The following is a 17246-nucleotide window of genomic DNA, read 5'->3' as shown; positions in this document are numbered from 1 at the left end:
CATCATTAGCAAGGGTGCTTTGTTGAATGGCACCTTCAAAGCTTGAAGAGCTTGAGAGGCAATTGAAGGAGCTATGGATGTGGACTTCATCTGAGCTCTTACTTGAGTGGCAAGCATTTAAATAACTCTTGTAATAGCATCCTTGAACTCTTTGAGGGTATTAGTGACTTTCGTTGGGGTATCACTTTAGCAAGGCCCTCATCTTTTAGCTTGAGAGTGGCAATGCAAAGTATATGGTCTTCTCTTGCTTTCTCCTTTTACTCAGTTGTAGAGCTAAAAGTATCTTTGATTTAAGGAGTTAGCCTTCACTAGTCCGTATCATACGCAATATTGTCTCCTCCGTTATACTAACTAATCGAAGATATGGCAAAAGCACAACCTTCACAATAATGAGAAACTCCATGCTAAAAATTATCGAGGTTAGTCGCTATAGTTTTGGCTTGGCCCGTCCAAGCTCCTAGGATAATCTTGATGCCTTTAGCCATGCAAAGCATAGAGCGAGCGTTGGAATTGGCGATCTTTATGTAACTGCCATCTTTTTCAAACTTAAAGCCAACTTGCTTGGCTTCAATGTCAAACATGAAGTTGTAGGTTGTGACAGATATTGATTATGGCATTGGCGATAGTCCCATTAATTGCCACATGTCAACGTACATCAACTGCTTGAGAGGTCTTGCCATAGCTAGCTTGTCCCTTGGCAACATTCATGAGTAGGAGCAGTTTGACCATTGGCTCGCTATTGTTCTCATCCTCCGTAGCTTGGATAGCATTGATTTTCTTTTGCTTTTGTAGTCACGTATTTAGTGGTTCTCCCTATAGACATAGTAAGAAATTTTCTTGGCTTTGAACTAGGATGATAATGTCTTGTTGTATCTATTAGAGAGTCCCTTGGCATAGCACCCTTTTTGTGACTGTTTCCCTCATATTAGCCATTGCCAAATTTTTAAGACTTTGGTTTGGCAGGGTAGTTGTTTCTTTGTTGAGGTCTCTCACACCTCCGACTACCAATTTTTTGTGTGCCCATTGCTGCAATCTCTTAAAAAAGTAGAACATACAGTCTTGTGCAGTCATATTCCATATGAACATCATCAAGCGAGTGAAATCTTTAACATAATCCTTGAGAGTTCCATTATGTTTCACCTTCCGTTAATCTTTTTGAGCTAAGGTGTACATTTTGGGGGTAGAATTGTGCCTTGATGTTGCGCTTTAGATCCTCCCATGACTCAATTTGGTAGAGGCCCTTCTCGATCTCTTTAAATTACTGACGCCACCACAACATTTCATCATTGATGAGATACGACAATGTTGTTTAGATCTTCTCATCTTTGTTCTCAAGTTGCAGTACCTTGATAGCACTCCATGTTCAAAAAAATTTTCTTTTTAACTTACTTGGTGTTATACATGCTCATGAAATATGGAGGCTTAGGTACATATAGACATAGTGCATCCCTCTCAAAAGAATTACCATGTGTCATAGCATTCTCAAGAAGGGCAACCTTGATTTTGAGTTTATCATTCTCTCCGATCTTAATCAACGTCTTCACAAAATGTGTTATTTATTTGTTCATCATTTTATTGTGTTAGTTTTATTATGATCTCACAAAATTGGGCTATGAAAGTGCGCATCACGACTTGGATGCTCTCCTCGACAGTGCACATATGTTCTTTGAAGCCAATGCGACAGTTGTTCAGTAGGTCCAACCGGTCGTCCATGTATCTAAGGTAATCTTCAAGCACACACAAGTGATCTTCCATGTATACAACATCCTTTACATGCTCCTTGCTTTTGTCGTGCATGGAGTGCCTCTTCTTCTCAAGCATATTGTCGACGACGGTAGCTTTTGAAGATGACCTCTCCCAAAAATCATAGTGGTTCTAATATAACTTATTATAAATTTAGTCTTTTTTTAGAATTCAAGTTCGTGGAATGCTCAGCCTTCTTCACAAAGTCAAGCAAGTTTTTTCACAACAATTTTGTGCAATCATGAATAAGAAAAAAGAGAAAGGTAGATGATTGAATAGAAACTCTTTTCTATTAACAGATTTCAGCTTACAAAGTTTGAGTTTTCAATGAGGTTTTTATAGTTTCAATGAAAATCTATTCTTACACTAAGAGACAAGAGACTTAAGTATACTCCAAGCTATACATAAGTTCAAAGCCAACATAAGCTTTGGACTATCCACGAGATAGTGACAACCTACAAGATCTACAACAACCTTTTCCATAAACTTAAGTGTGTCCAACAAGCAATCTTTGGTGTCCCATAATGAAACCTAGTTATAGGTATCTTTCTGATCCTACCTATATGAGCAAAAACTAATTAAAAGAGGCAGGTAAAATCTGAAAACATTGGATGAATTAATAGGGTGACAAACCACCTTATCTTATACCAAAGATTCCATAAAACTAATTAGACACAAATTTAGGTAATTAAATACACACTCAAATCCAATGACAAAAACTTAGCTGAAAAAATTAATTCATTGCAAAATCTCAATAAATAACATTTTCGAGAAGTTTGCCATACACCTTTTCCATATCAACTTTGATGATCTTAGACAGGTTTTAAAACCTAGCATGCAAGGACTTAGCAACCTCATGGGAGATGAGGATGTCTTTAGAATTTTAGCAATTACCCATATAGGCAGCTCACTGCAAATTAATAAGACCATGCAATATCGGTTTGGCAAGAACATGATAACACACATCATGTAATGATATAGGCATTTAATTCTTAGTATGCATAAAATTAGCCACTTTCGAATGAGAGTGATAAAGGTCACAACTCATTGGTTAATGATGGACTCGAACACATGAAAAGAGTACGTAGCCTTAATCAAATCATCACCCACAATAGTGAATAGCCCAATACTTTAATATAAATCCATTGAAAGCCATCTAGACCTAAGGCCTTGAAATTAGGCATGCTCTAACCCACAGATTTAATTTCATCAATCGAGAAAAGTTTATTTATATCAAAATTATTTTCTCCAGGTATAAATGATGACAGGGTAGGATACCAAGCCAAAGCTTTCCTATTGTTATCATAAACTCATTCTCAATAGCATTAAAATAAAAAAACTAACACACCAACATTATTTTAATGCGTTTAATCTAATTTTGATGTGTACGCACCAAAGTAAATCTATGAAGGAACTTAGTATTCATACCCCCTCCCCTCTCCCCCAGTCTAATTAATAAGATAAGAGCTTTCTACATCCATTTGATGGAAAACTGTTTGAACAAAGCATTAAAATGATTTAGCTTAGCGCTCAAAGTGGCATGTTCTACTACCGATTAGGATTTTCCATGTGGATTCGTAGAAAAACCTACCTCAGGGTTGAAGTTTTTCTCTCAAAGTGGTGTTTCATCTTTCCCTTCTCACTCTCAAACATTGTTTGTGATGACTCTCCTTATGAGAGAAGATGGTGCCTCTACTAGATCAAGCTTCCTCGTCCCAAATGGAGGACGGGTTGATAGGGACAAGCTTAGAATGATAGACAATGTGCTCGTGGGGGCACCCCAAGAGTGCGAGGAAGTGCCACGGTATCAGACCTTAGCAGGCTCTATTTGTAACCCCTAGAACTACACCTGTGGATAAACAAAGGAGAAGAAAGTCCTTGTAGAAGTCTTTTGAAACTCCATCCCTTCTTTCTAATTAAGTTTAATTATGTATTACATCGTGTAGAATAATTGTTGGGTTGCATTAAAGTGTGATACTTTAAATTGGTATTTTGATTTTGGAATCTCATCTTCTTCACTCTGAGCCAAGAACATTTTTTTTGTAAGTTGTGTCGAGGCTAAGAGAATTATGCTATCCCTACTCAAGGCACTTCTAGAGGAATCATTTTTGCTTGGAGGCGGTCCCTCCTATCTATTGAATTCGATCTATATCAAAGCAAATGATTCCTGTGGTGGTGTCCTCCCCTGACATTTCACCTTCTCTTCTCTCAGTCATATATGCCAACAACAGTATTAAGGAACAGTCCTTACTCTGGTACAAACTTCTGGACCTATATAAATTATAGGAGATACGGTTCTTGCGCAAGAAAGATAAATGTGGTGGTAATCCTATTCGTCTTGTAGGTTCTGTGAGCTTTGTAGAAATTTTATTGATACTGGTAACCTTATTGAGTTGGGTCTTTTTTTATAGATTCTTGTGTGGGTGGTTGGACAGAGCTTTAAGCTCCCATAATTGGTTTGAATACTTTCCCCCTTGTTTTGTTTCATACCTTGAAAAGATTGGATCGTACCATGCCCCTTCACTTATTGTTATTACTAGACCTCTCCTTAGGAGGCTTAAATTGTTCTTGTTTGAGAATTTCTAGTATGACTACTTTGAGGGCAAAGATCTTGTGTATTCTTATTAGGACTGGTACTCTTGGGGGCTCCCTGATGAAAGGCCAAGTGCATAGCCTAGTCACTTTGAAACATGAGCTGATTAGGTGATTAATAATAGTGTTAGTATTTTGGAGCGTAATAATGAGAATGTTAGGAATTTTATTACTGACTTGAAAGTCCAGGAGGCCACTAGGGTGGGATCTTCATGCCAGGTTAGATGGCTACAGTTGGTAACAAGTTGAAGACTAAAGTTCAAATTTAGATTCTTTTAAACTTCCCTGCTAATCTCCATGTGAAGATCTCTTTACTGAACCCAGAATAGTTGCAGAACAATCCGTCAAAAAGTTGGCATGCAAAGTGTTAGTGCTAATAAAACATTTCAGGCCTTTATGTACAAGAAAAAGGCTGAGAGTCCAAAAAGGTAAAGAACAATGATGCTAACTGTACCCTTTTAATCAGAAGAATTTAGATATAAACTCCACTTATTCGTGGATAATGTACCAGTTAAAGAGTAGAGGCTTCTGCACAATCCACTGTTTTTAGCACATTGGAAGGTACCATAAATGGAGAATTAATCAAAAACTAACAGTTGGGACTGGAACAATCAGAGAAAGCAGAGCATTCGGATAATTCTGTGCATTCCTACTGGTTGAGTGAAAAGAATGAAGAGAATATTGTACGACAAGCATAATAAAAATATTCACACTTAAGAATATATTCTACTCTTCAGCATGTTGCAAAAAATTCCAAGAGATTTAACCCCAGGTTTTTGAATTTGATATATCCTTGTGCTTCATCTTTTCACAGTAAGTACAGAGTATAGGACAATAAGATGGATTGCTTTGACACTTTCTTCTGCTAAGATAAGATGCTTAATGATTCTCTAACAAAGCAAAAAAATTTTGACAGGATACTTTGTACACACAAATATTACACTTCCTAAAATTCTTCAAATGCCTGGCTTCAGATCTACTTTTCCATTCACTATATATCCTTGGAAGGTTTATGTATAACTTGTCGTCATCATCATCTGCCATCAAAACCTTTATCTGAAGTACATAGGATCAGGTAGACTTGAATTCAAAGATGAAAAAACTCCAAAAGAAAAAAACAAACTTTTGCAATAGCCCTCAGCCTGTCACCTCCTGGTAGAATTGCATAAAATATGCAATTGTAGAAGATCCAGAGTCTCAGATAGTTTCTCTTTTCTCTGTTTATGAGGGGGAAAGGGTAAGCCTTCCGTGAGAAAGAAACCTCTCTAGCATATGATTTAAGAACAACCATTCACAGTGATGATGACACTCTTTTCGGTAACTATGATGTGGTTGTAGAATGGTTTCATTAATGAACTGATTATAAAGGAATATCACAATTATTAATAATTTTTAATATTTGCATATAAATATATGTATAACTTATATATTAATATTTTGCTACGTTTATTTTTAAATCTGCAATCTACGAGTTTGTTGTTGAATAGGTTAAATCTACATGCATTTGAGTTGATCATCAGAAGATGTGTTGAATAGGTTAATCCTACTCTTCCAACTAGCAAAATTTACTAGTGTAGTGTAGTAATTTAGATGAAAAACAAAGCTTCAAGTTAATTTAGATTGGAACTTTAATTAGAAAAGTTAGTTCAGCTTCATCTTTCGTATTATTTCAATACAATCTAATTCTTCTCAATTGCACTCTATGATTCTATCTGTCACTTTTTTTTTAATTCAGTGGTTCATATATTAGATTGGTTAACTGCTCATATTCTTCTGTGGATATATATATATATATATATATATATATATATATATATATATATATGCGAATTGAACAAATAATACAGAAATAAACATGATATAATACTGATATGATACGATACGACCGAGTCAAGTCGAGTGATAAATTTGTTTATTATTCTAAATTTTAAATAAGTGAATATAAACTCAATAAGATAAATTAGACCCGATATGCTATGATTCAATCAACTCTTATAAATAAGAGTGACCATAGGTTAAATATAATGAGTGAAATGAGTATTGAGTTTAGTTATTTTATTATTATGTATTTGCCGTTAAATTATTTTTATTTTTATAGAAATATATCGTAACAACTAAAGGTTTCCAAGCTTTCAAATCCTAACCACTATCTTCCTCATCACCCTACTTTACGACCGTCTACCATCCCCGATGGCTATTTGCTACTCTCCGACGACCGCCGCAATATTAAATATTTTCACCTCTAGCCCATTTTAACACTTGCTAATCATTTCATTTTTAACTTTTTACCTCAACTTTGAATTCAAATAAAATCAAAGCTATTAGGTTCATAACTTATGAGGCTACCACCCGATAAAAATCTCAAAACTTTCCTATGAACATATCAATCTAGATTTGGTTTGTGACATAATACTATAATAGTCCAGATTTAGTTTGTAGCATAATAATACTATGACATGGCAAACTCCTTCATTATAATAGTTATTTTAATATCTCCAAGGACTTGTGCTAAACCATCAAAAAGTAGTTTGCATGAAAGGGTCAAATTGGACTATCTGGGTATAAAAACCTTTGCCCGTAAAATATCCTATTGAGCTTAATGCTACAGAATACTAATGGAGATGAAAGATTTCCTAGTCTCGTGGTATCTAACCCAACTGTCACGACCCGAAATAGAAATCATGATCGGCCATGCATCTCAATATGCTTGAGATACATGAAACCTTATCAATACTTTCTACGCGTACGATGGCAAAATAAATAAATAAAATAAAAATATGTTTTATTAAATTTTTAAAACTAATTGCAATAAACATAAAACAATGTTAATATTTTATTTTGAGTCTCTAAACTAAATAAAATTTCTAATCTATAGCATAAAATCTAAAAGAGCGGAAAAGTAAATAGGTGAATCCTAAGTGGAGGTGGAGTCCGGGTACATCTCGCTCAGTCGCCCCGCTGACTTTTACCTGAGATTAAATACAAAAAAAAATAGAATCCATGAGTCAACAACTATAGCTCAGTGAGTGGAATCCACTCGAAAACCAAATAAATTCTATATTATTTTAATGCTGAAAAAGATTAAACTAGAAGCAATAATATCCATGATAATTTTGCAATAAGCATGCTCTTTAAATAATAACAATGATAACAATAGAAAGAGTCACAACTTGTAACCTTGCACGGTTTCAACATATTAACATCTTTTCAATATTTATAATGTCATATGTCTCAATGGGTCTAAACCATGTGAATCCACATCAACTAGAAGTCACCTCGAGATGACGCTCGAGACTTTTCTTCATAGCTGATCCGGTTAGGGTCATCAGATAGTATCACCCTGTGATCAACACACTCTATCTTTTCCTCTAACCATTGAAAGAAGTTAGAGTCACCTAGGAAATTTTCTCATTCATCCTAGGACTATTCCCTAACCCCGCCAGAGTCACCTAAGAAAGTCACTGCAGTGATCTGATTTAGGACTTTCCTCTGGACTTCCAGATAGACTTGAGTCACCACGAAAAATCGCAAGTGATTTATACCGAAACTATTCTCTATGTCGTACCAATACTAGTCTCGTTTTTTCTTTTCACTAATTTCAATATTTGTACAAAGTATGGTGATGTACTGAGTATAATAATTAAATGTACGCAGAAAATATAACAATTAAATTTTGCACGTATGGATAAAATAAATAAATTTGCACATAGAAAATGTAACAATTAAATTTTTACACGTAAAGGTGAAATAAATAATTTGCACACGAAATTTTACATGGTCCTGACGAAGGTACGAAATATAATAAAATAAATATATGAGTGAACCCACTTATCTGAGTCTAAGCAAGACAACTGAATCTCAAATCCCTAGCTCACATGCTAAAAATCACCACCTTTAATAATAAATAACAATAATATTTTTAATAAAAAAAATAATATTAAAATTTTTCTATAATTTAACTCAATAATCATTAATTTGGGCCAAAATAAGCCCAAATCAGTTGGGTTAGGCTACAATTGGCCCGCAGCCCACCCAACATATTCTTAAATGGATTGGGCCCAAGGCCCAATCCAATTAACCAATGGAACCAGGTCGGGTTCCTTGGATTCGGATCCAACCCGACCCGGATCCAACATCTTAATTGGGAGAAGGCTAGACTCGAGTTGCCCGAGTCGGTCTTCTCCAAGCCGAAAAGAGAGAGAGAGAAAGAGAGAAAGGAAAAGAGAGGAAAAGAGAGAGAGAGAAAGGAAGAGAGAGAGAGAGAGAAAGGAAAAGAGAGAGGAAAAGAGAGAGAGAGAAAGGAAAAGAGAGAGGAAAAGAGAGAGAAAGGGAGATGTCGACGGCCATCACGACGACGGTTCGCCGGCTGGCGCACGCCCTTAGCTCCCAACACCCACACGGTGTCGCCGCCCTCGCGAGGTGGAGAACTCACCACCGATGGCAGACGCCGAGGCCGACATCGATTTGGGGCCACGAGGGCACCCTAGAAGACATCACCGACACCGGCTTGGAGCACGAAGCTTCCGGTGACGATGCGGTTGCGACCCGAAGCCGCTGGCCGGCCTGACTTGCCGACGAAGCCAAATTCCACGAATTAGGTATTTCTAATAACCTCTTTAAATTTAAATTAAACTAGAGGGATGAGAGAGGGCTCACTAGGGAGGAGTGTGGTGGTCCCAATTTCCTCCGGCGATGCTTCGACAGGCCGAACCCTCGTCGCGATTCCGACGGAGAGAAAAGATAAGAAAACGAAGAAGGGGAAGAAGAAAAGAGAGAAGGGGGCTGAGATGGTTAAGGCAGAGAGAGGAGATTAGGGTTTTTAATTTATAGTTTAGAAGAGGATCAAATCTAATTCGATTCGGATTAGATGAAATCTTTTTTTTTTTTCTAGTTCTGACAACAACCATCCCTTAAAGATCAATGTGCTATGGCGAGCATTATGCATGCTACTAGATGAAGGCCTAAGAATCTATACAAGACAATATGCATAGACAATGGCGATCCTCGAGTCAAAAATACTACTCTTAGCCATCACATGTGATAATCAACTTACGAACATAAGAAATAAGTCTTGCATGCAGATTGCATAACCACCAAGTTCCACAATGACTGCATCACGAGGAACAACTAAAATGACAAGAATATGAAGAATGATAAAATTTTGCCATGCTACAGTTAATGTATGACAGCCACTCAGGATGCACTGTAGTAGCAAAGCTAATTAAATTATGCTGCATAAGAGTTTAACTTGAGAAAGGAAAAGGAATGCAATCTCAGCTATGATTTAGACAATTGTTGCTAAGCTGAGATGTAAGATAACCAATTAACCCTAAAACTAAAGTTATTAGGTAATGAACCAATAATGTACACATGAGATTAGGATTAAGCCTCTGATCGGTTACACTTGCTTAGATTAAAAAGTAATAGAGTTGGACCAGAGCTAATAGATATACATCTCTAGCATGGGCACACAATTATATGAATAATTGTGACGGTTAAAAGAAGGTAAAAATAACAATATAATATTAAAATCAATCGTGAACCAAGAAGCCTTCCATTGCAGAAGGATATCATACAACAATACTAGTAGGAACATGCCTTCATACTGCCTCATAAATTACTGGAAGAAATTACTCTTACACTTAAGATATACCTTCCTAGAGAGTGGGACATCAGCTTTCAGTCTCTGGTAGCTTTTCATACTCAGCAGCGTACAAGATTTGCATCACTAAGGTTGTAGCACATAATGACACTGCATTACAATCAGACCACATGATCAATTCAGTTATGAAGTAGAAATAGCCATACTTCCAACTTTTCACCTGACAGAATCCAGAGATTGGGAAACTAGGCATAAAGGAACCGTGGTTTGGCAGCACTAGAAGAATGACATAGGCTATTACTGCGAATTCCATGTGGCAACAAGTAGGAAGGAGAATAACCAGATGAATAACTGACCAACAATTAAATGAAAGATATTTAAGTAAATTATGAGTAAAGACATACCTCATCTTTTTCTTCTTACAATGCATTTTGAGCAGGCAGAATTGGACCTCCGGAGAGGCTCTTCATTAGGGGGCTTGATGGATCAAACTGCATAATTAATCATATACAATCCATGGCTACTGATTAAGAGAAAAGTGAAAAATACGTAGCAAAATACATGATTAATTATCTTCGGATCAAGACATGCTACCATCTGACATTAGGGGCTTGACGGATCAAATCAGTTTGCCAGCATCACAAAGCCTAAGCAACTCAAATATTGGGAGATCAGGCATCAATTGCTTAGACTGCTTCATCCTTCATGTAATAGGACACCATGAGATGGCCCTCACACAATCTTTGAAGATGCTAGCAGCAGTAAGTTCAAATTTGTCACTTCATGAAGAATGAAAAGAGAAAGTTTGGCATAAATTACAACTATGATTTGAATGGTATCCAAGCAAGGAATGTCAAGCAAACAGAATAAATCCTACTTCAGATAGTTAAACTAATATTTTCACCCCTACATTCTCGATTCTACAATTTTTTACAGAAATTGATACAAGGAAAATAGTGACAAAATATAATTTCTTTTGCAGAACTTAGAACAAGGATGAGGTGTTACCAGATAAAATACAACATATCATAAGCCAAGCATGAGCAAGGATAAGGTTGACTACCAAAGAAAACGATCCCAATAACCAAAGAAAAAGTAGTACCTTCCTGAGATAGCTATGATTAGGCTATATTTGTTAACTTAATTGCATAGTTGTGGAAAAATAAACTGTAAACTTGAATATTAGAAAAACTGAACTCTACATTTATCTCCAATTTATCTAGCAATAAATTGTTATAAACAAAGAACTGGAAACTGTTGAATATAGAAACAAACTTGTAATTTACAAATGCTATAATCACATCTGATTGTCATAAACATCTTGAGGACGAATCCAGAGAACTTGTTCATCAATCAAAGAGAGTTTTTCATCATCCAGTCGCTTCCAGGTCTTGATTGACTCAACCCCTGTCCATGATTCTCTCCCTTTCATTAGATGAGCTAAAATTACCCTTGCTCTCCTTTGCCAGCCAGCCCTCCCATAGCCATGGTATCCAAAACCTCCTCCATAACACAACCATATACCATTTATGTTGCCACAGAAGTCATTGAGATGATCATGACCAAGAAATACAGCTTTTACATCTCCTACTGAGACAAGAGACCTCAGGACACCAGAGTTAACAGATGAACAAGCAACAGCCTCCTGAAATTGACCCCATATTTCCTTATACCACAAGTCTCGAACTTCTGGAATTGGTATATGGAAAAATGCAAGCGCTGGAACCGGGGAGATGCCCTGGTAGTTAAAGATACAGGATCAGCTTTGTACTCCATCTAGCAAAGCACCCAATAACATATACGCTTACTTTCCTATCATTTCCAAACAAGACAGTAATTATCAATTTAGATCAGGCAAAACACAGTCAGGAATTTGTTCAACAGGAGTGCCAGATGCAGAAGTTGATCGTGTTTAAGGTTTGAAGTTTTGACAGGAACCAGTCTAAGAATCCCATAGTTTCAGAAGTTTCATCATATGCAGGAAGTTTTAATATAACTCCCTAATCCCTATATAGACCTAAACTCAATATTATTGAACAAAATTAAAATCAGATATCCTATTTAAATCCTAATAGTGCCTTTACCTAAATAGGATTCACATTCATCTACAAATGTAAACCTAAGGCAGCCTTAAAGAGAAAACTGATTGGGAATTCTTCTCATGCAGAAAACAAGAGTGAATGCTCTTACTAGTTTCTACCTCCTTATGGTATGGATCTTCTCCATCTCTTCTTTCTCTTCCTTCCTCTTTTGAGCCTAGGCGCTTGTTTCTCAAAATATTTTCTGCTTGTTTTCAGATTCTTATTAGTTTGCTCTACCACTAAAGAGATGGATTCTTCCTCTTCATTCCCGTTTGCCTTTAATTTCTTATAAGAGAAATTATTTTATCCCTTTAAGACCAGAGACACCAAAGTCATACTTACTCCAGAAATCTTAGGATTGATAACTTCATAACAACTTCAAACTTCCAGCATTTCTTAGCTAAATAAGATTGCAATGAATTACGAAATATACACCAAAGGAAATCACAAGATTCATGTTAACCACTGACAGGTTCAGGAATAATTAGGGTGCAAAATCTGAAGATCAGCCCAAATTCTTCCTAGAGCGGAACTTTTGAAGAGATCTGCGGGAGATCTAACCGTCCAATAGATCTGTAACTTGGAGAGATTGTTCCTCTTAAAATAAGGGATCCAACGCAATCGAAATCACGTCAATCGGACTTGTAGATCAAAAGTTAAGGGGAAAATGCTGACCGTGGGTCAGATGGTGACATGAGGAACGTGGGTAATGGAATAGGGAAATAAAGATTTGGTTTTATGGAATATGGTGGCTATGGTAGTGGGGTAGTGGGGTAGAGCATTAAACTAGACAAAGGGGAGAGAGTGGATCGATCCTTGAGAGGCAAGGGGGCACAGTCAGATTGAGGAAGGAAGAAGACGACATCCAAAATTAGATGTCGTTAGAGGAAAGAGAGAAAGTTGGGAAGGAAACTTCAATATTTTATCAATAATCCCAATTAGGTTGCCTTCCACATATTTAGAGGCTAGCCTATTAACAAAATAATTAAAAGATAACTGTAAGATAATTAAAAGATATCCCTAAGATAATATAGTTCGCCGATTGCGTTCGAACACAATAGAACGTGTTCGAACACGGATTGCGCGTTCTCTATCATTGGGAATGTGTGCAAGCGTTTGAATGGTGCATTCAAACGTGGTCGAACGCGTTCAAATGCACTAAATACGTTCTCTGTTTTGTGAAAGTATGCAAGCGTTCGATGGTCGCGTTTGAACGCGACTGCCAGAAATCCTCCAGAAATCCTATTCTTCTCAAAACAAAAGCTATTTCTAAAACAAAAAAAATAAACAAAAGTCATAGCTAGCTGAATCGTAACAACCACTTTACAGTCAATAGATACCCTTATCTTTTATCTTCAATCCAAATCAAGGCCAAACTGAGATTTAGGAATTTTGGATAGAAAAATGAGCATATATAAACTATAAGGGCATAGTGACCGCTAAGTAAAGGTTGAGAGAATCGTTTTCATTAAGATTTGATCCTATGAACCAAAAGTTGGATTAAATTCGTGAGAGGATTTCCCTCACTAACCAATCATAGTGGGATCTAGAAAAGGATTCCGACATGATTTTATCCTAGCTGAGCTTCCATAAGATACAGGAGAGTTGCCTCTATTAAATGGTTGACAAATAAAGATGGGGCCGTTGCTGCAACTATTTATTATAACAAAATCTGGACTACACAAAAGTTAGGAACTATCTAATGTAATTTTCATTGCATTACATCTGCGAGTACCTGAAGCTCTTTAGAAATAGTTTGAAGCCAAGAGAGTTGAGATTCCTTAATCCATCCATAAGTTCTTCTCCCGCCAACTACGGCACGATAACCACTGTCAAGGAAGTAGAGATTAAGCACACTAGTGTTAGCCATCGCCGAACCTGAAGCACCATGCACCTTGATATTATAATTGCCAAAACCATCTATGGTAAAACCAGAAGGATTGACTTGGGACACAGAATAATCCATGAGGGACATGAATGACATCAGCTCTTCTCGAGACATTGTGGACTCCTGGTCATGGTTACCCAAGATAGCTGCCCAAGGAGTCCTGGACTCCATAGCAGGCCCAACAGCTCTAAATAAGGATTCTGCCGCATCGGATGCACTAGTCCCAAATATGTTGTCCCCTGATTCACATCAGAATAGAACACAGAAATCTTCTCACAATTTCCTTCTTGGTTCATTTTTACTAGCAAAAGGATGCAACTAGAAGAAAGAATAAACCAGCATGTAGACTAAATTTTTTGCCTCTTGGATTCAATTTTTCCTAGTAAGATTTAACTGTTGGGAAGCCAACTAGCAAGCAAATGCAAAATTTTCAAGAACATAGTCAAGACCGTATATTTTTTCTTAGGTACCAGTAACAAGATAGAAATCTTATAACAATATTCCCTCGTTTAATCCGCTAGGAGAAAGAAATCAAGAATATAACTAGAAGATAAAGCAGAGCAGTGTGTACACTAAAATTATGGTTTCAGATATCTACTACGATTGATCTTTTTCTAACCAAAATCTGGATTCGTTTCTTTTCAGCTAAAACTTAAATCTCTCGCACAGAGAGAGAGAAAAATAAGAACAGGGAAACCAACTAGCATCCAGATTCAGCATTTCAAAAGGAACGTTGTCAAAGGTTGATCTTTTCTTAATGCACAACACTAGTAGAAGTAAGGGGAGTAGGAAAGGACCAGTGAAGACGATGAGATCGGGATCCTCCGCCTCGATCATCCTCCTCAAGAATCGGGTGGTGTTGAGATCGGAGCAAGCAGCGAATTCGGAGGGAAGGACATCTCGGCAACGGGTCACCGCGCCGTTGCCGAAATGCATGTCCGCCACCTACCCAACCCAAGATAGACCAAGTTTGACGGTCAAGAAACCCTAAAATCCAGAACCCAAATGGATCGAGAGATTTCGATGGAGGTCACTCACCTGGAGGATCTTGAAGGTGCCATCGTATCGGAAGCGCAAGGGGAGATCAGGGGACCTCTTGATGCGAGGAACAGGGTCTTGGAAGAGAGAGGAAGAGAGGAGAAGAGAGAAGACGATGACGAGGAGGAGCAGCAGGAGGAGGAGGGAAGAGAGGGCTTGACGCCATGGATGGGAGCCCGACATCGACATTCTCTACGTGACACACGTGCTCGGTAGTGCTCTCGTTTATACAAGTTGCTGACCAAAAAGCACTGCTACAAGAAAATTAAGGCATTTATCTCTCCTCTCTCACTCTGTCAACTTCTCTAGCAAACAAACAAACAAAAAAAAAAGCCTGGAGAAAGCTCTCGGGGAGGCGAAAGCACTGGGGCTAGCATCCCAAACTCTGGAGCTCGTGAAGTTGAAAATGGTGGCAAAGAGCCCCCAGGGCTGGGGGGGGGGGTTTGGCTGCTAACCCTGGAGGAGCAAATAAGCTACCTATCGGGGGAAGCAAGGAGCAATGCGGGGATGTTCCTGACCTCAACCAAACCTCTGAGTCTCAAGGGGCCAAGAAGAGTTGGGCATCTGAAGAAGATAACGGAGGAGACGAACGACTGTGTTGCCCTGGATCCTGAACTGCTTGAAAGATGTCGACCTCGGTTGAAACTCAACTCTTTTCGGAAGCTTCCGGGGCAAGTCTATACCTTTTGAAACTCTTTGGCTAGTTCTAGCCAAATTATGGGCAGGTATGGACAGTTTCATTGTATACACCTAGTTCTAGCCAAATTTGAGATGCTAATGCATGAGTTCAATGAGATTCTCTTGGACTTCCTCTTGGACTTACAGATTTAAAGAAATATTAAGGATATAGTGCAAGCAATTTAATGATTCTATTGGCTTTCTCTTGGAGTTGCTGAAAATTTAAGCAATTTTAAGTAATATTAGATGATTGGAAATTGTGGAAGTGACAATATGAATGTATGGAATTGTGGGAGTTTGTGGAAGTTTTATTGATATTACACTTGGATAATATAAATGTGAAACTGAGATTAAAACTTATTAGAGAGGTGCATTTGTCATTCTTCTCTTGACTCTACACTTTAATCTCTTCTAATGAGTGATTCTTGTAGCATATCCTGTTGTAAATATCCATTACTTAATATCTAGGTATGGTACTATCTATATAAACAATTTTTTCCCCCTTGTGGGTAATTCCTTTCACTTTCTGATTTCCTTATATCACCTTGCATCATAAGTGGCATCTCAGGTGCTATCATTTAAGCTAGTTTTTTTTTTTTTTTAATTTATTTTATGCTAGAGGTTTCACTAATAAATTCAAAGAAACTTAAGGAGTCACTACCAATCAGTTTATCCTTTTTTGGTTTTGCATCTTCTCTTCTCTTCCTTCTCATGTTCTTCCTATTGTTTTTTTTTTCCTTTCAGTCTGATGTCTTATTTCATCTCCATTATTTACTTCAACTACACAAAAGTATTATGTGATTATACCTTTATATAGGTTTTATTTACTTACATTTTTTTATTTCGAATTTGTAAAATTCCTAGGATTTTATTTTCTAGAAAATTTAAGTTTTCTATTTATAGCCTTTGTTGGATTCTCAATCTGTCTAAGTTCTTCTCTGGTTAATGTCATTAAGCGCTTCCATTGTGAATGTGATGATAGTCTAAACTTGTTAGTTGAGCATCATTCTTCAATACTAGGAGGTTGTGTCAATATGTACACATTTCATGATATAAATTTACTATGACTTAGTTTTCTTATTATTTTTCGTATAGATTATGGCTCTTAAATCGGTGTATACTGCTTGTTATTAGACTGCTTTAATTATGATAGGGCCCAATGACATTAAATATGATAGTGAAATAAAAAAGCTGGTTAGAATGATAAAATGTCAAAACATGGAGCAGTTGTTGGAGAGCACATCAGTGCTTACCAAACTAAGTAGTTGTGAATAGACCTTGAAATTAGAAATTACATTATAGGATATTTAATCTCAGTCTTAGACATGATCATCGGGTGGGTCGGGCCGGGTTCGGGTTCGGGTCGGGCTTTTCGGACCAATCGGGCTTAAGTATTTATTCACAGCCCGACCCACTAATCACTCGGGTCGGATTAGAATAGTATAGCTCGTTACCGCTCGTGAGAGATCGAGCTAGCCGGTCAGGCCGGGCCGGCCCGACCCACCAATCACTCGGCCCAACCCACATTTTAGCTATTTTTAAAATTTATTTTACTATTAGCTTATTTTTAAAAAAAAATATTTATGTTCCTTCATTTAAAAAATAATTAAAATAAATTAAATTT

The 17246-nt window shown here is 37.2% G+C and overlaps 1 protein-coding gene and 1 long non-coding RNA gene across 3 annotated transcripts; both read right to left on the bottom strand.

Annotated features, from left to right (window-relative positions):
- Positions 1-7100: 7100 nt before the first annotated feature.
- LOC140780560 (uncharacterized) lies at positions 7101-10716 on the bottom strand. 2 transcript variants are annotated; one of them, XR_012107531.1, is made up of 5 exons: positions 10532-10669; positions 10342-10428; positions 10158-10237; positions 9989-10087; positions 7101-7304 (listed from the first exon to the last, which is right to left on the bottom strand). It is a non-coding gene; the product is annotated as an uncharacterized lncRNA (long non-coding RNA). The 2 variants fall into 2 exon arrangements; XR_012107532.1 differs by lacking the exon at positions 10158-10237 and having other exon boundaries at positions 10532-10716.
- A 403-nt stretch (positions 10717-11119) lies between these two features.
- LOC140780559 (probable inactive purple acid phosphatase 28) lies at positions 11120-15592 on the bottom strand. The gene is made up of 4 exons (XM_073126193.1): positions 14945-15592; positions 14704-14851; positions 13754-14145; positions 11120-11675 (listed from the first exon to the last, which is right to left on the bottom strand). The coding sequence occupies exons 1-4, from the start codon at positions 15131-15133 to the stop codon at positions 11235-11237; spliced, it is 1170 nt and encodes a 389-aa protein (XP_072982294.1). The 5' UTR covers positions 15134-15592; the 3' UTR covers positions 11120-11234.
- Between the last annotated feature and the right edge of the window lie 1654 nt (positions 15593-17246).

This window comes from Typha latifolia, chromosome 1, assembly GCF_019914945.1.
Source record: "Typha latifolia isolate L0001 chromosome 1, TyphaL0001v2, whole genome shotgun sequence".
Taxonomy (NCBI): Eukaryota; Viridiplantae; Streptophyta; class Magnoliopsida; order Poales; family Typhaceae; genus Typha; species Typha latifolia.
Note: the sequence above shows the minus strand (reverse complement) of the source record. Positions and strands in the feature narration are given on the sequence as shown.